The following is a 27,486-nucleotide window of genomic DNA, read 5'->3' as shown; positions in this document are numbered from 1 at the left end:
TACTACTACTATCACAACTACTACTATTATGACTATTACTACTACTACTATCACAACTACTACTATTATGACTATTACTACTACTACTATTACTACTACTACTACTACTACTACTACTACTATCACAACTACTACTATTATGACTCTTACTACTTACAACCACCACTTTCACAACTACTACTATTATGACTATTACTACTACTACTATTACTACTACTACTACTACTACTACTACTACTACTACTACTACTATCACAACTACTACTATTATGACTCTTACTACTTACAACCACCACCTTCACTACTACTACTACCACCACCAAAACCACTTGTCCCAGAGATTCGCCTACCATCCTCGGTGCAGCAGACGCAGTGCAGCGATCCGGTGGCGATGGCGATGACTTTCTTGCCCTGGAGGCCTTGGACCTGCCGAGGCCTCCTGACGTGGTCGTCGGAGCCGTGTCCCAGTCGGTGGTAGTCTCCTTTACCCCTGAAACGGATTGAAATTGGTGACCATGGCAACGGATATGTGACGAGAGGCTTACCAGGTGTACACGGCTCCCGCTTTGGTGAGCGCCACTGAAAACTGCGAGCCGCATTCTACTTTGACCACGCCCATGCCGGTCAGTAAATCAATCTGGAGGGGGGGGGGGTGGAGCTAAATGAGCAGGTGGCGGTAGCGGTTAGCACATAATCATTGTTTTTGGCCAAACTGACTTTCATGGGTATTTTGCAGCCGTCGCTGCCCCCTCGGCCCAGTTTTCCGTAGTCTCCGTCACCCCAGGACCACACCATGTCGTCGTCGGTCAGGCAGAGCGTCTGGGCGTCGCCGCTTCCGCAGGCCACGTCGATCACTCGGTGACCCTGTAGAGCGTCCACCTGTATAGGTCACAGATATTAGCCCCAGTGACTCCAGTATGGATACATTAGACAATTTAACGGAAATTTGCAGGCACTTTGATCTCAGAATTTTAGTCGTCATTTGTATTTACCGGATTGTACGGACTATAAGTCGCACTTTTTACATAGTTTAACTAATACTAGTACACACTAGTATTAACACCGACATTTTTTTCCATGTTTATAATTAACTGTCATGGCCTGTTGCATCAGTTTTCCACTTTGCAATTGTTACTTAAACATATGTTCTTAATTTGTGATTAATTTTTTTATCTTAAAAATGCCCTCCCAAAACTGCAATTTATGCCCGACTTAAAGTCCTAAAAATATGGCATGTATTTTCAATTTTATATCAAACATTTGCAGTAATATCTCGATTTGTGAGTTTACTTAAGTATCATTTCTCATTATCATTTTACTATTTATCTTACATTCCGTCTACTAAAGTATAATTTCTCATCATTTTAGTATTCATCTTACACTCTGTTTATTTAAGTATAATTTCTCATTATCATTTTAGTATTTAACAGTTTACTTAACTATCATTTCTCATTATCATTTTACTATTTATCTTACATTCTGTTTATTAAAGTATCACTTATCATTATCACTTTAGTACTTATCTTACATTCTGTGTACTTAAGTATCATTTGTCATGATCATTTTACTATTTATCTTACATTCTGTTTACTTAAATATAATTTCTCATTATCATATTAGTATTTATCTCACATTCTGTTGATATGCACTGGATTTTACTACTCACAATCCATTATTCACTGAACTTATATATATATTTTATCTGCATTTGGGCTAACATTTCCTACCAGTTTGGGCTTGAGCTGGTCCTCGCTGTCCCCGTGTCCCAGACGTCCATAGCGTCCCTTCCCCCAGGTGAACAGCTCCCCGCTGGCCGTGATGCAGGCGCTGTGCGCCCCTCCGGCGGCCACGTCCACCACTTCCACACCCCTCAGAGACTCGATGACACGAGGGCGATCGCACGGGCTGAAAGTAGGCCGACCGTCAAACTGATATATTTTATTGACCCCCCCGAGAGCGATTCCCCCCACCTTCTGTTTCCGTGTCCCAGTTTCCCGTCCTCGGCTTCCCCCCAGGAGTAGACCTCTCCCTCGGAGGAAAGCGCCAGGCAGTGTTTTCCTCCCGAGTTGACGGCCACTTTCCTGATGAAGACGTGCTGGATGGACTCCAGCAGGGTGGGAGTGGACACCGACTCGGTGCCCCCGATGCCGAGACGCCCTCCGGCGCCGTAGCCCGTGGCGTAAAGCTGCCAACACAAAAAACAATTAGGACACAAACTTGGACGCGATAAATTGCTTGTTGTTATTTGTGCACTTTCCGACTCATGTCATGACTATTTACTATTATGTTGACTTGTACTTATTTAATGATTTTTTATGTAATGGTTATTGTTTGGATATATTTGTGGGTTGTTTGTTTTTGTTATACAATTTTCATACTTTTATAATGACAATAAAAGCATTAAATTCAATTCGGAACTGAGATTGGGCCATCAAATTGAATTTGTGAATAAATTCAATTTTTTGGAATTTTAAAAAAAGTTTAGTTGATGTATAACACCCTTAAAAATCCATTATTTATTTTAATTGCCTGCAATGATTTTTCTGAAGATTTTCCCTTCAAAGTAACACATTTGTACTCCCTATTAAAACCATGAATATGAATGTGAAAATTGAAAAATTGGGTGTGGCTTATACGGGAGAAATTGTCAAATTCAACCATTTTAAGGGTGTGGCTTATATGGGACTAATTTTCAAATTTTACCACTTTAAGGGTGTGGCTTATATGGGATAAATTGTCAAATTCAACCTTTTTGGGGGTGTGGCTTATACGGGAGAAATTGTCAAATGCAACTATTTTAAGGGGTGTGGCTTGTACGGGAGAAATTGTCAAATTCAACCATTTTAAGGGTGTGGCTTATATGGGAGAAATTGTCAATTTCAACGATTTTAAGGGTGTGGCTTAAATGGGAAAAATTGTCAAATTCAAACAATTTGGGGTGTGGCTTATACGAGATAAATTGTCAAATTCAAACATTTTAAGGGCGTGGCTTGTACGAAGAAAATTGTCAAATTCAACCATTTTAAGGGGTGTGGCTTACACAGGAGAAATTGTCATATTCTACCATTTTAAGGGCGTGGCTTATACTGGAGAAATTGTCATATTCTACCATTTTAAGGGTGTGGCTTATATGGGAGAAATTGTAAAATTCGCCCATTTTAAGGGTGTGCTAATATGGGCAAAATTGTCAAATTCAACCATTATGGGCATGGCTTATACAAGAGAAATTGTCAAATTCAACCATTTTAGGGGCGTGGCTTATACTGGAGAAATTGTCAAATTCAACCATTTTAGGGGTGTGGTTTATACGAGATAAATTGTCAAATTCAACCATTTTAAGGGTGTGGCTAATATGGTAGAAAATACGGTTAACAAACGCTACAGTGAGGCTTGAGATTTTATGGGGCCTTTTTTCCGTCAGGTATCGAACACGCGGACCAGACGGGGTAAAACGTGTGTATGTGGAAAAGTCACCTTTCCGTCGGCGGTGACCGCAAAGAGCGTCTGCTCCCCCCCGATGAGCTGCACGGGCCTCAGGGTGGCGAGGGCTTCGGTAGGCGTGGGCACTTTGACCTTGGCGCCTTCGATGCCGCCCAGTTGCCCGCGGTGGTTGTGGCCCCAGCCGTAGATGGTGCCGCTGCCGCCCGCCGACAGGGTCCAGTCGTCGGGGCGGCGGTTCATCCACTGCACCAGCTGCTCGTCGTGCTCCCGTTTGAAGAGTTCGTGGCTCTCGTGGAGGACGTCCACGCTCTCGTGGTCAGCCATTAGCTCGCGGATCTTTTTGGTCACCTGCCAAGAGAGTTTGGAAATTCATTAACTGTATTAAGAGGAAAAAAAACAATTTATATATACATAAGGAAACTATTTTTTTGGACATTTTCACTGGCAATTTTGCAACTACTGGTGTCAAACGTGAGGCCCGGGGGCCCATAACTGGCCCGACTACGATTGCAAAGCTACACATTGATATTGTTTTTCATTTCAATAAAATAGCTATTGTCTTTGTGAGTTTGAGGACAATGTCAATCAAATATTGACATTTTTTTTTAAATTTACATAGAAAATGTATGAATATTACACAGGAAAAAAATATAATAGATGCATACACAAACTTGTTTGTTAAAAAAAAGGCCTTTTTCAGACAAAAATATCCAAATTCCGGTGATTAGAAAATTTAAAACATGAATAAAAAATGTTATTAAGTGTCTCACAAAACAGCATCTCTAAAAAATAAAATATTAATATCAATCTATTGCAACACACTTATTTTTAATTAATTTATTTGTACCTATTTATGTCTAAAATGTATTTTTCTGTGTCTGTATTCTCACCCTCTTGCTACTGTGACAGTGAAATTTCCCAAATAAGGGCTTTAATAAAGTTATCGAATCTAATCTCATCTCATTCCATTTAATTTCATCTCATTTCATCTTTTAGGTGTGCCCTATGTGAGTAAATATGTGCTTTTTAATGCCTTAATGAAAAGAATTGCAATCATTAATAAGGTGCTCAATTGTCTGTGGTTGCCAGATATGCATTGCCCAAAATATCATCCCATTTCCTATTCCTCATCCCCACCTCATCCAGAAATGGCCTGGGCAGCGATGTCCTTTTGTCCAGCGCCACGGCCACCCTGGAGGCCGTAGAGTAGCGTCGGAACCACGCCCACTTGTGCGTCTCGGCGCAACACGGCAAAGTGTCCAGTTCCAGGTCGCAGGCCAGAGCCACCAACACCTGATAAGGACAAATTCTAGTTAACATATGAACAACCAGCTATTCCTCATTCCTATCTACTCTTAATGGAGACCTTAAAAAAGGGGCTATGCAGCAGTTGTTTCCCTCCACGGACCACCGGGTCCTCGTATTCGTACTGCCTCTGCAGAGCCTCGGGAAGACCCTTAACTAGGGCAGCCAGTGCGCTGCCTGTAAAACTCTTTTGGGGGAAAAAGACCAGAATTAAAGCAAGAAAACGGCAAGAACAACACGAATTTGGATGGAAGTTCATCCCATCTGCTGATGTTGACTCACCACGGCACGAGCCTCGCCGTCCGTTTCGCCCAGCAATCTGTTGATATTGATGGACTGGCCAAACTCTGTGGTCAGGAGCTTTCGTAGTCTTTGCAGGGCCCACATTCGGTGTCCGGCAGCTGCGTAAACACGGAAGAGTAGTCAGGAAATTCTCCGCCAACCATCTGGCGGACTTTGTGAAGAACTCCCATCTAGATTTGATGAATACCTAAGGCGCTGAGTTGAGCGCAAGCCGCCAAAGATGCGGCCAGACGGGGTACGATTCCCCTATTGGAGGTGAAGTTGAGTCGGAAATCCAAGAGACAGGTCACCAAGTCCATGGAAGGGCAGGACAAGATGCAGCGATCTGATAGTAAGTCTTTTGGACCTGTAGACCAAGTAGCTGTACTCAGTGTGTGTATATATATACATAAAATACTCTTTGGGGGTGAAAATGTGGCCTACCCGCTGCCGGCATGATGGGGTAGACGGTAAAACGCCAACCCCAGCCGTTAACCGAGCCGTCGCTGGTGAATTTCCACTTGAGCTCGTCACCCGGGATCCGTAACTCGCTGGACCAATCGGACCACTCCCGCCCTACAACATACAAATACATAATGTCAAATGCAACAATATTCATTCATTAACAGGCTCCCAATCCATTTTAACCACTCAAGACATTTGTTCATTTTTAGAACTACTTTTTCCGACAAGGCTTTGCAGGGGGTGCTGGAGCCCATCCCAGTTACGATACAAGGACGTTTGGTCGCCCAGACATTTGGTAGCCAAACGTCCGGGGCGACCAAAACGTCCGGGGCGACCAATCGTCCGTGGCGACCAATCGACCGTGGCGACCAAAACGTCCGGGCGACCAAAACGTCCGGGCGACCAAAACGTCCGTGGCGACCAATCGACCGTGGCGACCAAAACGTCCGGGCGACCAAAACGTCCGGGCGACCAAAACGTCCGGGGCGACCAAAACGTCCGGGGCGACCAAAACGTCGGGGCAACCAAAACGTCGGGGCAACCAAAACGTCGGGGCAACCAAAACGTCCGGGCGACCAAAACGTCCGGGCGACCAAAACGTCCGGGCGACCAAAACGTCCGGGCGACCAAAACGTCCGGGCGACCAAAACGTCCGGGCGACCAAAACATCCGGGCGACCAAAACGTCCGGACGACCAAAACGTCCGGGCGACCAAAACGTCCGGGCGACCAAAACGTCCGGACGACCAAACGTCCAAATTGACGTGAAACCAACCCCAAACTAAAATCACCCCAAACTAAGATTAATTGTTAATATCAGTGTGATTCATTAGCTAGCCACCACGATTCAGTTGTCTAGGATAGGCTCCAGCACCCCCCACAAGCCTAGTGAGGATAAAACGGTTCAGAAAATGAAAAAATATGCATTTTTACATGATTATGTTCTGACCTGATCTGACCGACACAATCCTATTGGCTCCATCCATGACCGTCAGAGGGTCGTGTCGTCTTTCCGTGGAACACTGTCGGTCAAACTCGATCCGCAGACCTTCTGCCCCTTCAGCCACCCCAAAACAAACAATAATAATTTATAAGGTTACACTTCCCACACCATTCTTAAATATATTTATTTACAAAATTACCAGGGATCTTGACAGTGCCACTGGTGGTAGTGTCGTCCGTGTAAGGGTGGCTACTCTCCACCACGACCGGTTGCGAGGACAGGCGACCGCTCTGAGAGTCGCTGGCCACGTCCTCCAGTTCGGTGACGCACAGTTCCAGCAACATGTCCACCACCTGCCAAAATTTAAAGTGTCATTTCACCCGGTAACAAGGGTCGAATGATGTTGTATGTAAAAGGGGATACCTGAGGGTAAGCCGTTCCCATCCCAGACAAGATGGCCGACAGCACCTCCTTGCCTTTTCCCCCAGAGCGACAAGACACGGCCAGTTTGAGGAGGTCCACGATGACCCGGGTGTCGTCGGGGACTAGCAGGCTGGAGAATTCGTCTAGGTATTGGGGTTCGGGTCCCACCACTTTGTTCTGGCTTTCCGAGTCCTAAAAAAACCACAAGTTTTACAGTTATGTCAAATTTATTTGGAATAACAAATGGTATGGAAGGGGATGCTAGATTTCCAACTATTGAGAATTACAGATTAAATTACAGTTTGGCTATTAAAATAGATTTTAAGGTGATGGGAAAAAATATGGAAATTATTGTTTGAGATTTTTGTTGATTTTTTTTAATTTTTGTATTTTTTTAGGGGAGATTATTTCAGTCAAATTTGACAGATCAGATTTTAAATTAGGAGTGTCACATAACGTGTTTTGATAGTGAACTGTAATCCCAGATAATCCCAGATTTGTGATGAGTTGACTAATCGACTGTAAATAGGCATTGGAAGCAAAAATGATAAAGTGCATTATGAATATTAGTTAACTAGAAAAATGTTTCATTGCTGGAGTTCATGTAATAAATAAAGTTAAATCAAGTACCAATGAGAGTAAAGAAAATTAAATTTTATGAATTATAAACACTTTTTTCAGTTTTCTTTTGTTTGAAATAAATATTTTTTTAGTCAAATATTTTTTTAAATATTTTTCTTTTGTTTTTACTAAAAGAAAAAAATATATTTACGAGTAAGTGAATCAAAGAAAATGATTTAGACAAAAATAGTAATCAAATGGAAATTAAATTTAAATTAAATGTAATAATCAGTTTTAAATACATTTTAATTTTTGTATTTCCATTATAACAAATGTTCCACTTCTAATTTAACATTGTGTGTATAAATGCACATTTAATTGTACATACAATAGCAGGGTTTGCCCCATTGATTTATAAACCTGGCGGTCCACAAAAAAAAAATCTCCTAATTAATCTAAATTTCACATAAGGAGCAACCAAAAAAATTACATATATATATATATATATTTTTACATACCTCTTTGGTCTTGGTCATGGTCTCCGCAATGATGCTAGCCGCTCCGGGGTCATCGGTAACGGGGATGAAAGGTCGCGACGATGCTCCCGAAGCGGAGGGCGTGACGGCGGATGACGGGGTCATGGCGTCGTCAGAGGACGGAGCCTATTAACCAAACAATACATTTCTTGGAATCCTATTTTACCGCGTTAAACGAGGTATTACTGCTAATTTTGTCTACCTCGCCCTTCTTATCCTGCCAAGGATTGGGGCTGAGCGGGGCCTCCGTCTCCGGCATGACCAGAGAACCTTCGTCGTCGCTGGCGCTGGACGAGGACGACGAGTCGAAGGGCGGAAGGGGAGAGCTGGCGGGACGTTCCACTGGTAGGATCATGCTGGCCGGCATCAGCGCGCCGACCACGGCGTCCCTAGGAGAGAGAAAAATAGACACTGTCACTTTAAATCAGGTTGCCAGAGCGAGAAAGTAAGTCATTTCGGTCTTATGATCAAATTAAAATTTAGATGGGAGATGTATAAGGGAATATTTTCGTCTTTTTAAATCAATAATTGCAATTTTTCAAAATTGTATTTCAAGGAGGATATGAAATGTACTTCGTACCTGGCATACATGATCTGTAGGGCCGAGAGTACGTGAGACAAGCCTTGTTGTTTGGCCAAATTGCCGTCCAGACTCAGAAGAATTTTGGCCAGCGATGGCCTGTTGGCCTTGGCATTGCTTTGACCGCTCATCTTGTTGCTGACTCCCGATGAGTCGCTGTCGGATTGGACGCCTGTAGAAATGTTCAGAAAAATAGAAAAGATGAGATGTAATGAATTATGAATGGTGAAGGAGGAAATCAGAATGAATGATTGTGTTTTTAGACATTTTGAGGCATTTGTACTTCGAAAATTGGCAATTTCAACAGGTGCCCGGACATTTGGTTGCCCGGACGTTTGAGCGCCCGGACGTTTGGTCGCCCGGGACGTTTGGTCGCCCGGACGTTTGGTCGCCCGGACGTTCGGTCGCCCGGACGTTTGGTCGCCCGGACGTTTGGTCGCCCGGACGTTTGGTCGCCCGGACATTTGGTCGCCCGGACGTTTGGTCGCCCGGACGTTTGGTCGCCCGGAGGTTTCACAACATGACAGAGTTTACTGTTGAAATCAGTTCTCAAAATTATATTCATGAGAGAGAATTTAATATCTAAATATCTACTGTTGAAACAAGCTCTCAAAATTATATTCACCCGGGCGACCAAATGTCCGGGCGACCAAACGTCCGGGCGACCAAACGTCCGTTCGACCAAACGTCCGTTCGACTAAACATCCGGTCACAGTTATGGTATGTTAACACTACAAAATATAAAATTCCCTAAAATTGCAGTGTAATTTGACTTCAAATTTAAAAATCTCTAAAATCCACCATAAATAAAAACAAATTCAATTGCAAATAAAACACTTTTCCCCCCACAAAAACCTTCATAAAAAAAATCAACAATTCCCAATAAGACACTAAATTTCTCACAGTTACCCATTTAAAAAGTTAACTCCATCATAATAAAAACCCCCAATGAATGAATCTAATTCCTACTAAGACTTACCTAGATAAGAAGCCCCCAACGAGTCCCTGGCAGTCTGGAAAAGTACCGGCTCGTGTACGGACGGCGTGCTCACGTCCATGGTGGTCCAAGCCACGCTGTGCGAGGAACCGCAGGCCACCCTGGTGATCTTCTGACCTTCCAAGCCCTGCACCAGGGTCGGCTTCCTATTGACCGTGGTGGTCCCGTTGCCCTGCTGCCCATGATCGTTGTCCCCCCACGCGTACACCTGCCGTGATAGTTACCCCATTCAGTTTTTCCTCCCTTGACCAATCCCTTTACCCTTCACAGACCTGTCCAGAGTCGGTCACCGCCAAGCAGTGCAACGCTCCCACCGCCACGTGGATGATTTTTTTCCCTCGTAGGCCCTCCACCATCTGGGGCTTCCGGACGTGGACGTCGGTGCCGTGTCCGAGTCGGAAGTAGTCACCTTTGCCCCTGTTGGGTGAAGTTTGGAGGCTTAGAATACAGGGAAGTGTGTCATAAGGAGGTCTTTGGTCATTACCAGGTCCACACCACGCCCGATTTGGTGAGCGCCAAGGAGAATTGCGCCCCGCATTCGATTTGGCTGACGCCCTGGCCGTTTAATCTCTCGATGTTTTGGGGGATGTTGCATCCTTCGCTACCGCCGCGACCTAATTTGCCAAAGTCGCCGTCTCCCCATGAGAAGACCAATCCTGGAACGGGAAAATAAATGAATAAATGAATAAATTAAAACGTTCAGCTACCCGGATAAAGATTTTTAGAACCTGGAAAGCGCTAGTGTTCAAAAGTCAAAGGGGTGCAAACCACGTCATAATGTGTGGCCATTAGAAGAAAATTATGTACATTGGGTTCATGGTTTTCTATTTATTTATCCACCGTATTTTCAGGACTATAAGGCGCACCGCATTATAAGGTGCACCTTCAATGAATGGATTTTTTTCCATATATAAGGCGCACTGTATTATAAGGCGCACTGTCTATTTTGGAGAAAATTTAAGACTTTTAAGTGCGCCTTATAGTGGTGAAAATACGGTATTCATTTTTTTTTACTTATTTATTTATGTGTAAAATGTCTTTTTCTGTGTCTGTATTCTCAAACGTATATTTGAAATGTTTGTTTGCTACAAAAAATAAATGAATTTTCAGTTTTTGAAAATGAAAAAAATATATATTTACAAGTTCTATTCAACTTTTAGTTCCTTTTTTTGTTTTATATCATAAAAATCTAAATGATAATTCAATACCATAAAACCAAAATAAGAATATTGACTGTATTTCCCTTTTTTTTTTAAATAAAAGCTTCAAATAAAGACCATTTACAGCTTTAGCCCTTTTCATTAAAAATTCTATCAATAAAAAACATTTTTTTAAATCATTTCAGAATAAATGAAGGCGCTAATTTTTTTTTTTTTTTAAAGATTGGGACAATTTCAAAATTCTAAATAAACAATGAACTGACTTTCAAAACGGATTAATGAATATTTGACTATTTTGGTGCTAATGCTAATTGGCTAACATAAACTAAAAATAAAAAGATTGGGTCAATTTCTAAAAATTCTAAATAAACAATGAATAGACTTTCAAAATGGATGATTTAATTGTCTATTAGTTTGATGCTAATGCTAATTGGCTAACATAACAAAAAAAAATTGAGTCAATTTCTAAAAATTCTAAATAAACAATGAATTGACTTTCAAAACGGAAGATTTAATTGTCTATTCGTTTTGTGCTAATGCTAATTGGCTAACATAACAAAGAAAAAATGGGTCAATTTAAAAAATATATAAATAAACAATGAATAGACTTTCAAAATGGATGATTTAATTGTCTATTAGTTTGGTGCTAATGCTAATTGGCTAACATAACAAAAAAATAATTGGGTCAATTTCTAAAAATTCTAAATAAACAATGAATTGACTTTCAAAACGCTGATTTAATTGTCGATTAGTTTGGCGCTAATGCTAATTGGCTAACATAACAAAAAAATAATTGGGTCAATTTCTAAAAATTCTAAATAAACAATGAATTGATTTTCAAAACGCTGATTTAATTGTCTATTAGTTTGACGCAAATGCTAATTGGCTAACATAACCACTACCTAGTAGGTCTATGTAACGAATTCCATACCTTCGTCAGTGAGCGCCAACGTCTGCGCATCCCGGCTGCCACAAGCCACCTGGACCACACGATGTCCCAGCAACACTTTCACCTGCACGCCACAAAAAACGCCAAATGACGCGTCTTTTCTCCAAGTATGACCAAAAAAAAAATGGCCGACGACGTACCAGTTTGGGCCTGAGCTGCGTGGTGTTGTCCCCATGTCCCAGACGTCCGTATTCCCCGAGTCCCCAACTGTAAAGTTCCCCGGACGAAGTGATGGCGGCGCTGTGGGAGCTCCCGCAAGCAATGTCACGAATACGCTTGGTTTTCAGCGCCTCGATCAGCCGCGGCTTGTCGCAGTTCCTGAAACGGAAAGTCCCACTTGACTCCGCCCACTTTACCGAGAGAGACGCCCACTTACATTCGGCTAAAGTGTCCCAGCTTCCCGTCGTCTCCTTCGCCCCAGGAGAAGACCTTTCCGTCCACGGTGAGCGCCATGGCGTGGCGCCCGCCCGAATGTACGGCCACCTTCTTCACCACGTAGTTACCCAAGGCGCCGATTTGCCGCGGGATGGGGATGGTGCCACTGGATAGGCCCAGGCCCAACCTGCCGTTGGTGGCCTCGCCGCAGGCGTAGATTTTGCCCTCCACGGTGACTGCAGGGGGGAAAAAACGGGGACGTTACCAGGAAAATGTTTGCCAGCCAACACATGAAAATTGCATACATGTCAACTTCTATAGGAAATTATTATTTTTACAAGTACACATTTTTTTAAAAACTATTTCGTCTTCATTTGGGCTTGCTTGAACCCGGATCCTCTCAGTCCTTGGTATAGCGGTACTCGGACGTTTGGTCGCCCCGGGGCGTTTTGGTCGACAGGGACGTTTGGTCACCCGGGACGTTTGGTGGCCCGGGACGTTTGGTCGCCCGGGACGTTTGGTCGCCCCGGGACGTTTTGGTCGCCCCGGGACGTTTTGGTCGCCCCGGGACGTTTTGGTCGCCCGGGACGTTTGGTCGCCCGGGACGTTTGGTCGCCCCGGGACGTTTTGGTCGCCCCGGGACGTTTTGGTCGCCCCGGGACGTTTTGGTCGCCCGGGACGTTTGGTCGCCCGGGACGTTTGGTCGCCCGGGACGTTTGGTCGCCCCGGACGTTTGGTCGCCCCGGACGTTTGGTCGACAGGGACGTTTGGTCGACAGGGACGTTTGGTCGACAGGGACGTTTGGTCGACAGGGACGTTTGGTCGACAGGGACGTTTGGTCGACAGGGACGTTTGGTCGACAGGGACGTTTGGTCGACAGGGACGTTTGGTCGACAGGGACGTTTGGTGGCCCGGAACGTTTGGTGGCCCGGGACATATGGTCACCGGGACTGGGTGTTGTCATATTTTATCCCATGAATGTATGTCTAATAATAACAATAATAAAGTCAGCTACCTGCAAAGAGACTTTTGGAACCACCGGCGACTTGAACCACGTTGAGTGCGGAAAGAGTTTCAGAGAAGGATGGCACTTTGATCTGCAGAGAAAAATACAAAATGACCATTCACTTAACTCAACCAGCCTATCCATGAAAAAAATATTCCAAAATCAAGATGCAGCAGAAAAATATGGAGAAAAAAAAAACAAAGCTAGCTTTTAGAAACTAGAATTTTATGCTGGGTTCAGATCCTCCAAAATAAGAGCGTGCTAGACGTCCAATCTATTTTAATCAGGAAGTTTGACAGTTATCATTAGCGTCTCCTTATGGTCGTAAATGGTACTTGAAGGCCTCACCTTGGATCCTTTAAGTCCGCCTAACTGATCTTTGTCATTCAAACCCCAGACAAAAACTTTGGTCCTGATAGTGGCCGACGACTCCAAACCCGAAGATTTCTTCCGAGCAAGACTATAAAAAAATAAATATTTTTTTGTATAATAGTCACATTGTCAAGTTTTCCACTTTTATCCCAAAAAACGACAAAGCCCACCTCCCCGTGGCGGTTTTATCGTCTTCTTCTTCTTCATTATCCGACGCCAGGAAAGGAACCGTGGCCAGGTCGTCGTCTTCGGCCCGGACGCGACCCACCATGGCCAAGCCGTGGATTTTGCAGTCGATTCCAGAGCTGCGGCATTGTTTGATGGCTACTTCCACGTACCTGTGATACTAGAGAACCAAAAGGCGGGGATGAAGGATGTCTCAATATAAAGGGGCGGGGCATATGGTGACGTACCTCGGTGCAGTCGCCGAGCAGGAGGACGGTGGTATCCGTTGGGTTTATGGTAATAGTCTTTAGTTCCGTTAAGTTATTCAATGAGCTGCCACCTATGGGAAACACAAGATACATTAATAAAAAATAAAAAAAAATGGGGCGTGTCCAAGTGGCTTTTTTGGCTATGGGTTAAAAAAAATGAAATTGAAAAATGCAATCTGTCAAATTATGTTTGAAATATAATATATTATTGGTTTTTAATGGGCCCGGATGAGGTTAAGTGTGTTTTAAGAGAGGATAAAAATATGATTATTTTGGTGGGGGAGCCGCATGCGGCTCGAGAGCCACGTGTACACAACGTCTGGATTGAGACTGATTCAGATTATCAATCTTTGGATGTGCATCTAAATGTAAAATATTTCCATCCTTCAGACAAAATTTTGATTGTGTAATGCTATTTTGATGTTAGCTTGCTAGCATAATAATGCCTGATAAATACTTTATTTTGTTGTGGTTTTATGTTAAAGATTTTTTTTGTCATTTACCAGATACAACCACCAGGGAAGGCATGTAGCTGCTATCTGCCGGATCCACCACCATTTTCAGGCGATGCACCAGGACATCTGGGAATATCTCCAGACGAATCCAGTGCTGCAAAAAGTGGGCGAAATTACTTTTCTTTTTAATTGAAAAGGTCAACTTTCAAGCATAAACGATGCTAAACGGAAAATGTATTTTGAGTAGAGAGGGGAAAATCTATATATTAAAAATGAATCAGATCTCAATCATTGTACAAAAAAAATCTATAAAAATATCAAGAGAAATATTATCAATTAAAAAAAATATACACACCAAATGTTATTATAAACATGGTCTTTTAAAAAAAAAAAACTGTCATACCTCTACTTACAAACAAATGAGCGCCTCGAGATACATAAAAAAATCCAAGTTACAAAATCCTCCCAAAAATAAATGCATTACCTTATCCCTTACTTTATTTTGAAAATTTTGCTTCGGATGCATAAAAAAGTGCTGCTCTACTTACAAAATTTTCAAGTTACAAAAAAACTTCTATAAACCAAATAACTTCATAAGTAGAGGTACGACTGTAGTAATTTATAAAGGGGTAGTAATAATATTACTTTTGCATCAGTACTATTATGAATACATGACAAAAAATGAATTAAATCGCTCTTAAAAAAACAAAATACGATTAAATAAATAGAAAAAACACTTATTTTTTGCCAAGTCTGCTCGGCAACAACATTTTTCTTGACATCTAAAACCGTGAATGGCTGCCGATAAAATAATATGAAATAATCTCTGACCTTTCCCTGCGATCCGGACGACTGCCAACACTGGTCGCCGGCGTCAATCAAGCGCAAGGCTTGATTGACAGACGAGGAGACGTTGAGGTTTTTCACGGCACGCGACCATTCGTCGATGAGCATGCCGCGCTGGCTGTTGTGGTGCTTCTTCAGCTGCTTCCCCGAGCGGCCGCAGAAGCCCGGCGATTGGCCTGGAGGACATTTGGGGGCGGGGCAGTTTTTCACAAGGGTCAACTCTCATTGGATAATCAAATCCCGTCCAGCCGAGACTCACCGGGCTCGTTGATTCGTCCAAAGGAATGTCGGGAGTTATGCTTGCGCGTTTTGAAGCAGTTTTCACAGAAGTCAAAGTCGTCGCAGACTCGGCATTTGAAGCGGGCGCCGTTGATGGGGAACATCTGGCAACCATCGCACCTACAACAGGAAAAAATATTAAATAAATAACAATGTCCATTTATAAAAATTATTTTATTAGTATTTTTTTTTAATTGAGAGTGCAAGGTTTTAATTGGCTGCCATTTTTCGAATTAATATATATATACATATATTTATATATAAACAGTTTTTTAATTGAAGCGCAAGGCTTGCATTGGCTGCCATTTTTTTATTAATATAATTTTTATATTTTAATTTTTTATTGCAGGGTAAGGCTTTCATTGGCCGCTATTTTTTTATTAATATAAATTTTATTTTTTATTTTTTTTATTGCAGGGCAAGGCTTTCATTGGCTGTTATTTTTTTTTATTAATATAATTTTTATTTATTTTTCTAAATTGGAGCGCAAGGCTTTCATTGGCTGCTATTTTTTTATTAATATAGTTTTTATTTATTTTTTTAATTGAAGCACAAAGCTTTCATTGACTGCCATTTTAATTTTATTAATATTTTTTATTTATTTATTTTTTTAATTGGAGCGCAAGGCTTTCATTGGCTGCCATTTCTTTTATTAATATAATTTTTATTTATTTATTTTAAATTGGAGTGCAAGGCTTTCATTGGCTGCCATTTTTTTTATTAATATAATTTCCATTATTATTTTTTAAATTGGAACGCAAGGCTTTCGTTGGTTGCTATTTGATTTTATTAATATAAATTTATTATTATTATTATTATTATTTTATATGGAGAGCAAGGCTTTCATTGGCTGCCATTTTTTTATTAATATAATTTCCATTATTATTTTTTAAATTGGAACGCAAGGCTTTCGTTGGTTGCTATTTGATTTTATTAATATAAATTTATTATTATTATTATTATTATTATTTTATATGGAGAGCAAGGCTTTCATTGGCTGCCATTTTTTTATTAATATAATTTTCATTATTATTTTTTAAATTGGAACGCAAGGCTTTCGTTGGTTGCTATTTATTTTTATTAATATAAATGTATTATTATTATTATTTTAATTGGAGAGCAAGGCTTTCATTGGCTGTCATTTTTTTTAAATTATTATTATTATTTTTTTTAATTGGAGCGCAAGGCTTTCATTGGCTACTTGGTGTATTCTGACCTGATTCCAGGATGGATGCTTGGCACTAATTCCATTTCGGAGAGCAAACCGGTCCAGTGCGACTGCTGAGGGAAGTCGACAATCACGTCCTTCCCGTTGGCACTGAAAGCTGCGTTTTTAAATAGATGGATGTTAGAAATGGCGTCAATCCAAAAATGGTGAGAATCCAAAAATGTCGGTCTTTGACCTTTGACAACGCCGACACTTCTGTGGGTGACCGAGCCCCATTTGTACTTTGGCGTGGTGACGGAAGGCTTCACTCGGACTTTGTCGCCGATTTTGATGTGGGAAGGGGAGCTTTGGGGAGGGAAACCTGCAGAAAGGGGGACATGGCGCCACCCGGTTGATGAGTAGTGAAGAAAATTAGGGATAATGAAGAAAAAAATTGTGATGTGGATTTTGACTGGTCAGTATTTTGGGATTAATTTCGGAGATCAGACGAAATTTGGACTTTTTGGCAGAATTTTGTGATTCATCCAAGAAATCTGACTAAATTTTGACTTTATTGTGAGAATTATGACTGGTCAGAATTTTGTGATCCATCTAAAAAAACAAATTAACATCTGACTTTATCTTGAGAATTCTGATTTGTCAGAATTTTGCGTTTAATATCAGACAAAATTCCGACTTTATTCTCAGAATTTTAACCAAATTTCAGCATATTGACCGCATTTTTTCGTTCTAAAGTGTAATCCTTCTTGCATGATTTAGCATGTTTTTCAAAAATTATTACAAATGGATCACTTTGGATCAAAATAGAAAGAACTAAAAAAAAATGTAAAAAACACATTTGTCTTATTATTTTTGGGTTCTACAGTGTAATCCATCCTCCATGATTTAGGATTTTTTTTCAATAATTATTACAAATGGATCACTTTGCATCAAAATTTAAAAAAAATACAAAAAAGATGTAAAAAAAAAAAAAAAACACTTGTCTTATTACCGGTTCCTAACTTCACATTACTAGCAATACCCTATCCAACCTAAATACTCATCCTTCCGATAAAAATCACTATGAATATGTCTTTTCAATATAATTTCCCCTTTTACCAACTACAAAAAAAATACTCTCTAACCTGGGCAAAAAAATATAAATGAGTTAAGCTATTTATAAAAGTTTTCAACAGATTTTCACAGTTAATTTAATGTTTTCAAAAGTCAATGGATGGATGTAACTTACCGAGCAGCTCAATATGGACGTAGCGAACCCAGTAAGTCCCGCCCTTTTGCTGCCAGTCGCACTGGACGTTTAAATCGTCCAACCCGTCGCGGTCCAGCTTGATGACTTTTCCCACGTCGCCGTCGTACACTTCCTCGTACGTCCTGCAGCATTTGACCATCATGTCCACCTGGAGGAGGAAAACAACTCCCGTAAGTAAACACGCTGCCCCCTGCAGGCGAGAATGGGAAATGGTGGTCTCACTTGTATGTTCTCTTGGACGTAAACGGCGTAGTCGTAAACGCTCTGGAAATCGGAGCGCTTTTTGTAAGTCTGGCTTTCCGTCACCACTGCGCCTGGAGGCTAAAAAAAAAATTAAAAGTCATATTTCATGTTGACTTTATTTTAATTCATCATTTGAAGTTGTTTAGATTTTTGTTTATGTGTTGGTGTGCTAACATTAGCTTCTTCCTTACTGTAGTGTATTACTACACAAATAGAATAGCTACTTATTAATTTAATGACATTAATAAATCATTAAAAAACAATTTAGTCTGTTTTCCCATCTTTCATAAAAAAAAATGGGACCCTAGTCATTTTTAAAGGGTTGTGTTGGTTGTTTTTTTGAGGGACAAATGATTAAATATATGCAACAAATGACAGAATTTATATGTAAAGTAGTGCTCTACTTACGAAAAAAGTTCCGGAACCAATTCATTTTGTAAGTGTTGGTTGTTTTTTGAGGGACAAATGATTAAATATATGCAACAAATGGCGGAATTTACATGTAAAGTACTGCTCTACTTACAAAAAAAAAGTTCTGGAACCAATTTATTTTGTAAGTGTTGGTTGTTTTTTGAGGGACAACTGATTAAATATATGCAACAAATGACGGAATTTATATGTAAAGTAGTGCTCTACTTACGAAAAAAGTTCCGGAACCAATTCATTTTGTAAGTGTTGGTTGTTTTTTGAGGAACAAATGATTAAATATATGCAACAAAAAACGGAATTTACATGTAAAGTACTGCTCTACTTACGAAAAAAAGTTCTGGAACCAATTCATTTTGTAAGTGTTGGTTGTTTTTTGAGGAACAAATGATTAAATATATGCAACAAAAAACGGAATTTACATGTAAAGTGCTGCTCTACTTACGAAAAAATTCCTGGAACCAATTCATTTTGTAAGTAGAGGTACGCCTATATGTTTTTTTTGTCTTCTTGGACCAGTTATGTAGTCTGTTATGTAGTTTTTTTGTCATTTTTTTTTATGTGCTGTCCTAAAACTTTCTGTATTCATGGGAATTTCATAACAACGCAGATGCAACCCGAAGACTTACCCCCGTAAAAGCGGGCTCGGCGTCCTCCAACTCCTCAAACGCTTCCTCATCCGACTCTTCTTCCGACACGGTGTCGGCGTCGGACACTTCCGAGGTCTGAACGTCGGGATGGTCCAACAACCAGCCCACCAGAGCCTCAACACCTACAACAACAACAAAAAAATCTGACTTAACTCCTGAGTGAAGCCATTAGAAATAGCGCCACCCCATTTCCCCAATCCTACCCGGCACCCCCGTAGCGCTGCCGGTGGTCCCCGACAGCGACTTGAGGGCAAACTCGACGTTTTTCCGAGGGAAGCCCATTTCCATGAGTTGTAGGACGATAGGGAGAGGCGGGACGGGTGAGGTCTTTTGTTTCTTTTGCTTGGGCGGGCGAACGTTTTGCTGCACGGCGATCGGCGTGGTGGCTTCGCTGGAACTGCTCTCTTCGAAAAGTGGGGACGAGGGGTGGGCCGATTCCACGGCCAGGTATTGACACACGGCCAGGGCTGCCGCCTAAGAACAAAATTGATTGTCAATATTCATTTCGGGAAGTCATCTAGTAGTGTAGTTTCTGATCTGATATTCGATACGTTGACGTACAAATGTCCCAGACTACAAGAAATTTGAGCTAGGAGTAAAATTGTGAGCAACTTTTTGCCTTGAGATATGAGACAATTTTGAGATAAGAGCAAAATTCAGAGCAGCTTTTTGCCTTGAGATATGAGACAATTTTGAGATAAGAGCAAAATTCCGAGCAGCTTTTTGCCTTGAGATATGAAACAATTTTGTGATAAGAGCAAAGATAGCTATTAGTTATTTTGTGAGTAGTTGGCCAATTAGAACAAATAAAAATATATTTCTTTATTGCAATATCCTGTTTTTGGTGTTTTTTCAGTGGGCGCCAAAGCATTAATTTGTATTTAGTTACTTTCTATGTGAAAAAACATATCTGCGATGCTAGTAAATTGACATAAGAGCTCTGTGCAGGACCAAATAAAGCTCATATCTCAAGGTATTACTGTTCTCGAAGAAGTAGGGCTCAATCCATTTCTTCAAATTGGGCAGTCAACTTAAAAAGTCGGCCTATGCGCCTCAAAATTGCCAAATATTAGCGCCTACAATAGTTTGAGCGATAATCGAGCGTTCCGATTTCGAACTCACTTCCATCTCCCGCCGATCAAAAATGGCTTTAACGGGCGACGGTTGAGTGGCGGCGGACAGCAGCTGCTGAAGAAGGATGATGGGAGGAAGAGGACCTTCAGGGGAAAGTTCTCCCACGTCAGGGGATGACGCCACTGCTTCTTCTGAAGGTTTCATATGGAGAAAAATATAAATAAATCAATGTTCTAGTCCTTTTGGACTTTTTTGGAGTATTTTTCTCACCGCCAGAATTTGGGCTCATGTCAAAGACAACCGCCGACTGCGAGAGGATCTGCCGTAGTTTGTCTTGGTGCGAAAGCAAGGCTCGGGCGGCCTTCAGGACGTAGAGGCGGAGCTGCTGCCAGCGTAGCAAATGGAGATCCACTTGGTCGGCTAAAAAAGACGCCATATACGTACCATTAATTAGCCGCTAACGGCTACAATTTAGGGATATTTAAAAGGTCATGACCCAACCTTCAAATTAATAATGCAACTCTAAAATGACTACAAAAATCAGTTTGAAAGGCAACATGCTTGTCCTGAAACCAGATATTAAAACATATATTTATCTCTATACTGTTCATAGACCACATTGAAATCTTGAAATTATATATTTGTTTCCTTTGCTGTTTTCTAATTGTGGCAATGTTTGCTTCAGAAAAATATGTCAAATTATAATTTACTTGATAAGTGTATTACCTGTCATCCTAGTAATGTGATTATAGCCATTATTGTAAATATCAGTCATGTAATTCTATGGTAAAAATCAGATTAACCTTTTAATAACAGAAAATTTGAGTCAGTTTTAAGATGAACTAATTCTGCTTTTGGTAGATTATTTATGTAGAAATTTGTAGTAAAAAAAAAATTTCCTTGCCTGTTATTTTACATAATTTTGTTCCAAAAAAAGCTAAAACAGAAGGTTAATGTTAATTTTCCACCCCTAATGACATACTCATAAGCATCAAATTAATATTGTTGATTTTGTTGATGTTGTTGTTGTTGTTGTTATGCATAGCTTAAAAAGGCTAATTTTCACTCATTTTAAATCCAGGAAAGAACCAATCATGTCGAAAACAACCATTAACGATCTTTGCCGCAAGCCCCTCCCACACCAAATGTCTATCACCGCCAAAGATTTACGGCCTAAATAAAGAGGAATGATGGTTAAAAAAAAAAAGTCACCTGTGAGGCCCCGACTGAGACACTTCTTCATCCGTTGTTTTTCCACTTTACTTCCAGCCAGGCTTACGAGTTGAGCCCAGACACTCAACATGGAATCCGAAAAAGGCAGATTTTGCACGTTGAAGGCAACGCCGGGACACTAAAAAGACGTTCATAATAAAAAAATCCGAATTTAAAAACAATACTATACGAAAAATACACACAAAAAAGGGAATGTTTCCTTATTCGGGGCCAGTTCATACCGGTTTAAGATGAGCCAGCAGGCAAACCCGGCTATTGCGCATTTCCTGAAACTGCGCGGTGATGCGTCCTTTTGGCGTAATCCTAGTGACGGTGCCTTCGCCGTATTCCTCGTGGAGGACTTGTCCGCCCAATCGGAGTCGAGCGTCGATCCCGCCGATGACAGCCAGGACGGCCATGAGGCTGCCCACCCTGGGACCCTCGGAATCGGGGAAATACTCTTCCAGGAAGCTCTGAGTGAACAAAAAACACAAAAAAGGTATGTTAGGTCGCGTCCCATTGGTCGTGGATGGAGTGGGCGTGGCCTTACGGCTTCAGATTGACAGTTGGTCATGACTTCTCCGATGGAGCTCAGTTGGGAATTGATGTAGTCGTTGATGAGCGCGTTCCATTGGGTGAGAGCGTGGAGAGCACGCAAGACGCCAACGATCTCTTCGGCTAACGTGCTGCTGTGAGTGGCCGTCAGGGAGGCTTGGGGGCGGGACTTTCGGCGTCGTAGAGAACCCTCTGTGGGGAAAAAAAGGCATTGTTTGAAATGTTTTGGGTTTTTTTTGGGAGGGCTCTTAAAGGTGACTGACCTCGAAGGAGAGGCAGGTCTGAGGAACAAGTGCTGAGTAGGCTTCCTAAGAAGTTAAATAGCTTCTCCACGAGGAATCTCATGTCTGAGGAGCGCTCCATTTTGTCCCAGGAGGGGAGTACGGCTTGTAGGAGACGGAGGGCCAGGATCTGGAGATGCGGAAGTAGGGAAAATTTGTTAAAAGGACACCGAAAAGAATGTTCAAGTCTAATTTTAGTACAGTTTTGGAGTAGAAAGAGACCAACAGACCAAAAAGTAACCTCAAAATCAAGATGAAATGATTCAAAATGAACATTAAGTGACCGATAAGTACCCTAAAATGATGCAAAATGAACTGATTGTCTAACGTAATCAAAGGCGGCCATTAAGGGAACGTTTTGTGGCCCATAATTAACTAGAAGTGGCGTCCTGGGTTCAAATCCAGGTCGCTCTACCTATGTGGAGTTTGCATGACCTCCCTGGGACTGCGTGGGTTTTCTCCGGGTACTCCGATTTCCTCCCACATTCCAAAAACATGCATGCTAGGCTAATTTAGAACTTTTAAAATACCCTTAGGTTTGAGTGTGAGCATGAATGGTTGTCAGCTGCGAGTGTAGTGAGGATAAAACGGTTCAAAAAATGAATAAAAAAACTGGTCTAGCCCACATAAGATCTAGTTAGCATGATTGCCACCCGCTAAGCTAACTAAGTTGGACACATTTGTCTCAAAATAAAGACAAAAAAGGACAAACCTAAGTAAACAAGTGACAAAACAAACCACAGCCAATTGAAAAGACAGCAATAATTCCAGGTGAATGAAATACTGTAATATATAGGCCCCGCCTTCCACTCACCTGTCGCTGCAAAGTCCCGGCGCTAAACGAATGGTTGCCCTCGACGATGCGGAGCAGAAGACCGATCCACGGCGGGGTGCTTAGCGTCCCGCACATCTGCGGCGTTAGCGCCACGCTACGAATGAATCCCAGCGTGCACCAGTTTTTGTGCTGCTCCTTCGACACCAGCCTGTGGGCGTGGCAGCCTGGTGGTGGGCGTGTCACCAAAAGTGCCATTAAATTCTGACTGTGTTTTATGTTCCAAAAAAAATAAGGGTTTTCTGTACCGGTTTTGTCGTTGGTGGCGCTTTCTACCAGCGTCCTCAGCAAGCCGCAAAGGGTACGCGTGGCGTCCTTTTGCAAGACGTCGGCGTAAATCCCGGATGATAGCGCTAGCGTCTTGAGGAGGTTGACGGTGCTGGTGAGCATCATGGCTGTCGGGTGATTGCTTTTCTCCGCTGGTTCGCCTTCTGGACAACAAAGTTCATTAAAATATTTGTTAAAAAAGGGGCGGGACTAATGGTTTCCTCTATTTTTTCATGTAAAACATGGTGTATGACACGAAAAACATAAAAAAGTGCATCCGTTAACAGTACATATGAAACATAAACAGGAAAAAAAGGACTCAAGTATTAACATACTCATCATTAAAGTGAAGTAAAAAGGAATGTATTAAGAAACATTAAAATGTCATTTAAAAAAAGATAGAGGCTGTAAAACATGAAAAACAAATAAGAGCGCCATCATGAGGATAGGGCAAAAAAAAAAAAGTTTGGATTTTATTTACTACGCGCCATATGATTGCTGCTGCGCAGAGAAGACGAGAGACTGACTTTTGGGCACATATAAGTGGCTAGCCAATCACAGGGCACAAGGAGACAAAAGGACAAACTAGCTAGGGACAATTTGGATTGTCCGATCAGCTGAAGATGAGGATAAACGGTTCAGAAAATGAATAAAAAAAACTGGTCTGGCCCACATGAGATCTAGTTGGCATGACTGCCACCCGCTAAGCTAACTAACTCGCACACCTTTGTTTTAAAATAAAGGCATTTTTTTTAAAGTATTTTTTTTTATAATAAAAGAAAGAACGGCAAAACTGACCGACATCATCTTCCGTGTCGGAGTCATCGACGGCGGGCTCGGCGGCGGGTGGCGGCTCGGCTAGCTTGAGGTCATATTTGCCCTCCTTCCCCATGCGATAGGAATTAGTGCTGCTGGTGTCCCACTGGACTCGGATCCAGCCGTCCTCGCCGAGTTCGCCGATGACCCTGCCGAGTCCGGGAGACGGACCGTCCTGCGAGACAGAGGTCATGAGGAACATAAACTACGAAATCTGCGTTTAACCCCCAACCCTAACTCCACGCCTACCTGATCTCCCCATTTCCAGTCCACCCCCCTCATGACTCGCGTGCCAATTTTCATCATGGCGGCCAGTTCCGGGCCGGAGGCGGGAATGGGCGCGGGCGCCGCCTCTTTTCTGGACTCTTCCAGCACGGTGGCCGAGCCGCCGTGCGCCGATAGACTCAGGTCCTCGTCGCCGCTGTCGGAGCTGGGGCCTGGAAGAAAAAAATATTTCTTAATTCAGCATATCTGGCAACCTGGACCAATTGCTCCTCTTATTAATGATTGCAATTCCCCTTATTAAGTGTTAAAAACTGTACAAATGCAATAGTATACAATATTTACTCACATAGGGCGCACTTAAAGTCTAAAATTTTCTCCTTGAACAAAACAAATGGCTGAATGTTAAAACCAACCCTATGTATACATGTACATCTATGTGTATGTATGTATATGTATATTTATATATATGTACGTATATGTATATTTATAAAAATGTACGTCTATGTATGTATAAATGTATGAAGTATATATAAATATATATATTTCAGCAAGACGATTATTCATTTATATATTTCTTTTTTTCATTTATATATATTTATCTATTTAATTCATTTATACATATTTATTTATTCATTTATATATATTTATACATTTTTTTATTCAGTTATATATATTTATACATTTATTTATTCATTTATATTTATATATACATATTTATATCTTTATTTATTCATTTATATATAGTTATATTTTTTTATTCATTTATATATAGTTATTTATTTGTTTATATATATTTATTCGTTTATATATATTTATATATTTATCTATATATTTTTATATGTATTTATATATTTCTCTCTTTATTTATCTATTTATTTATTTTTGAACTTATTTCTTACCTATTTATTTAAGTCTAAAATATATTTTGCTGTGTCTGTATTCTCACTACTCTCCTGCTATTGTGACAATAAATTTCCCGAATACGGGATAAATAAAGTTATCCAATCAAATCCAAAGTGGACCAGGTGTCCAATCCTTATACACAAAACTTCAAGACTCTGTAGACGTCTTTGTTTTTAGCGGAGACGAAAACTTACCGACCAACTTGAGGATGCTCTGCGTGAGGGCCAGCGTGCCCGAGTTGAGCAGCAAGCTAAGAGTGTTAGCGCCGTGCTTTAACGATAGCATGTGTATCATGGCGAGGAGAAAACGGGCCTGCGGGATGGTGCCCAGGCTGGGTCCCGCCGGGTTCTCGTTGGTGATGGTTTGCAACGGAACCGGCTGCACGCCTGCTTGGACGGACAAAAACACGGTTTGTCCATTTGGACCAAGTACGGGTCACAAAAAGACGTCTTTTACCGAGCTCTTTAAAGCGTCCGCTGGCTTCCAGCAGGATGTTGCGAACGTTGTGGATGGCCCAAGAGTATAATTTGCCAAAGGTCACCTCCAAGAGCATGCGGTTGAAAGGTGGGATCAGGTCCACGTCTTTCAGGCAGTCTGTGAGAGGCTCTCTGTGGAGGGATGGCAATCAAAATCAAAAGGAGGTGGAACCCAAAAACTAACTCTTAGACCTTATTATCATAATCTTCAGGGGGAGAAAAAAATATACGGAAAAAAAAGTCATGAATTAAATTGTTTGCAAATACAGTGGTACCTCGACATACGAGCAATTTGAGATAAGAGTAAAATTTTGAGCAAATATCTTGAGATATGGGTGAAATTTTGAGCAAATATTTATCTTGCGATACAAGACAAATTTTTAGTAAATATTTTGAGATACGAGACAAATTTTGAGCAAATATTTATCTTGAGATACAAAACTAATTTTGATAACTCCCTGGTGTAATGTCTCTATGAGCACTGGGCGGAGCCTTGCATTTTTTTCAGGGCTTTTTATTTCCTATTAATCAGTGCAAATGGCGGAGCTTGTTTGCTAATACAGGACGAGTATACATACTACTTTTTGTTGGCAAGTAGTCAACTTATTTTGAAGGCATTTGTTTGCATCATTTTCGGAATATTTTGAAGGGAAGACAAAAGCAAACAACTCGGCGGGGCCAACAGAGCCAACAAAAATATCAAAATTTCAAACAAAATTACAATAAAGTTTAGTGTAAGGTTAGATTAAATTAATTTTTGTGTGTCTGCATCATAATCTAAGTTAGTTTAAATTTGTTTACGTCATGTTACGAATGCGTTTTTCTCTATTATTATTATTAATTATTTGTTACATTGTTTATAGATAGCAAATTACAACAAATACATGTTTTTCTCATCCAAAATCCTGTTTTTGGTGTTTTTTTCAGATGTTTGTAACCAATTAATTTGTTTTGAATTCATTCCTATGTGTAAAATCGACATAAGAGCTCAGTCCCACAACGAATAAAGCTCATATCTCAAGGTACCACCTGTAAACATCAACTAGCTAAATTACCCAATGTCAGTTGCTTCGGGTATGACCCTCTGCCACCCACAAAGCATGGCGTACTGCACAGAGGGCAACAAGAAGCTCTTGGCGGCCAACTTCAACATGGTGTCGATGCCCTCCAGCCTGACCTCTGCCCTCTCCAGCTATCAACACAAACAAAACAAACATTTAGCTTGTTGTTGGGTGGTGTGCTGTCGGCCATTTTGGAAGCTGACCTGTTTCAGGAGGCATTTCCTCATTTTTTCCACATCCAGAGGTTCTTCTTTTAGTGCAAACTCCACAATTTTAGTCATCAGGCTGGACTGGGGGAAGGTTCCGTGAACGCTATGCTTCAGCCAGCGGTATTTGTGGGCGTTGTCTACCGTGTTCAAAATGGGCTCCCACTTGTCCTGTTGTCATTAAATAGCGCCATCATCGTGTTAGAGTACGCCGTTATATTGATTCTAGCTCAAAATTAAGCCATAAATAGCCTTTTTTAAAGTCAAACATTAAGCAATGTCCTTCATTTTAAGACTAGTTTATCCTCACAAGGCTCTTGTGAGCTTTTGGGCTGATGGCAACTATCTGAAGTAGGCGGGGTTAATATGACAGTGTATTTTCCACACTGTAAAAAGTGCATCTTCAGTGAATGGCCTATAATGCAATTTGTTAC

The 27,486-nt window shown here is 41.2% G+C and overlaps 1 protein-coding gene across 1 annotated transcript in view; it reads right to left on the bottom strand.

Moving 5' to 3' along the window:
* Nucleotides 1-27,486, bottom strand: part of herc2 (HECT and RLD domain containing E3 ubiquitin protein ligase 2) — a 53,116-nt gene that overhangs the window by 8,671 nt on the left and 16,959 nt on the right. Inside the window, exons 31-80 of the mRNA XM_077716173.1 lie at nt 27,050-27,223; nt 26,841-26,977; nt 25,766-25,917; nt 25,504-25,695; nt 24,431-24,618; nt 24,164-24,356; nt 23,347-23,529; nt 23,081-23,265; nt 22,249-22,396; nt 21,981-22,177; nt 21,673-21,903; nt 21,431-21,569; nt 20,489-20,638; nt 20,267-20,409; nt 19,348-19,618; nt 19,124-19,266; nt 18,048-18,146; nt 17,805-17,973; nt 16,812-16,937; nt 16,625-16,733; nt 15,389-15,528; nt 15,115-15,305; nt 14,332-14,437; nt 13,808-13,899; nt 13,565-13,740; nt 13,371-13,482; nt 13,032-13,113; nt 12,018-12,252; nt 11,782-11,959; nt 11,624-11,705; nt 10,017-10,188; nt 9,805-9,949; nt 9,515-9,740; nt 8,536-8,707; nt 8,158-8,344; nt 7,938-8,081; nt 6,859-7,050; nt 6,635-6,788; nt 6,442-6,549; nt 5,473-5,604; nt 5,237-5,395; nt 5,029-5,147; nt 4,808-4,933; nt 4,579-4,734; nt 3,475-3,789; nt 1,971-2,185; nt 1,728-1,905; nt 718-879; nt 546-637; nt 351-490 (exon numbers count right to left, since the gene is read on the bottom strand). Coding sequence (XP_077572299.1) covers nt 351-490; nt 546-637; nt 718-879; nt 1,728-1,905; nt 1,971-2,185; nt 3,475-3,789; nt 4,579-4,734; nt 4,808-4,933; nt 5,029-5,147; nt 5,237-5,395; nt 5,473-5,604; nt 6,442-6,549; nt 6,635-6,788; nt 6,859-7,050; nt 7,938-8,081; nt 8,158-8,344; nt 8,536-8,707; nt 9,515-9,740; nt 9,805-9,949; nt 10,017-10,188; nt 11,624-11,705; nt 11,782-11,959; nt 12,018-12,252; nt 13,032-13,113; nt 13,371-13,482; nt 13,565-13,740; nt 13,808-13,899; nt 14,332-14,437; nt 15,115-15,305; nt 15,389-15,528; nt 16,625-16,733; nt 16,812-16,937; nt 17,805-17,973; nt 18,048-18,146; nt 19,124-19,266; nt 19,348-19,618; nt 20,267-20,409; nt 20,489-20,638; nt 21,431-21,569; nt 21,673-21,903; nt 21,981-22,177; nt 22,249-22,396; nt 23,081-23,265; nt 23,347-23,529; nt 24,164-24,356; nt 24,431-24,618; nt 25,504-25,695; nt 25,766-25,917; nt 26,841-26,977; nt 27,050-27,223 — 8,017 coding nt within the window. The remainder of the gene's footprint in view (nt 1-350; nt 491-545; nt 638-717; nt 880-1,727; nt 1,906-1,970; nt 2,186-3,474; nt 3,790-4,578; nt 4,735-4,807; nt 4,934-5,028; nt 5,148-5,236; nt 5,396-5,472; nt 5,605-6,441; nt 6,550-6,634; nt 6,789-6,858; nt 7,051-7,937; nt 8,082-8,157; nt 8,345-8,535; nt 8,708-9,514; nt 9,741-9,804; nt 9,950-10,016; nt 10,189-11,623; nt 11,706-11,781; nt 11,960-12,017; nt 12,253-13,031; nt 13,114-13,370; nt 13,483-13,564; nt 13,741-13,807; nt 13,900-14,331; nt 14,438-15,114; nt 15,306-15,388; nt 15,529-16,624; nt 16,734-16,811; nt 16,938-17,804; nt 17,974-18,047; nt 18,147-19,123; nt 19,267-19,347; nt 19,619-20,266; nt 20,410-20,488; nt 20,639-21,430; nt 21,570-21,672; nt 21,904-21,980; nt 22,178-22,248; nt 22,397-23,080; nt 23,266-23,346; nt 23,530-24,163; nt 24,357-24,430; nt 24,619-25,503; nt 25,696-25,765; nt 25,918-26,840; nt 26,978-27,049; nt 27,224-27,486) is intronic.

Source organism: Stigmatopora nigra, chromosome 5 (genome assembly GCF_051989575.1).
Source record: "Stigmatopora nigra isolate UIUO_SnigA chromosome 5, RoL_Snig_1.1, whole genome shotgun sequence".
Classification (NCBI taxonomy): Eukaryota; Metazoa; Chordata; class Actinopteri; order Syngnathiformes; family Syngnathidae; genus Stigmatopora; species Stigmatopora nigra.
This window is presented reverse-complemented; position numbering and strand designations above follow the sequence as displayed.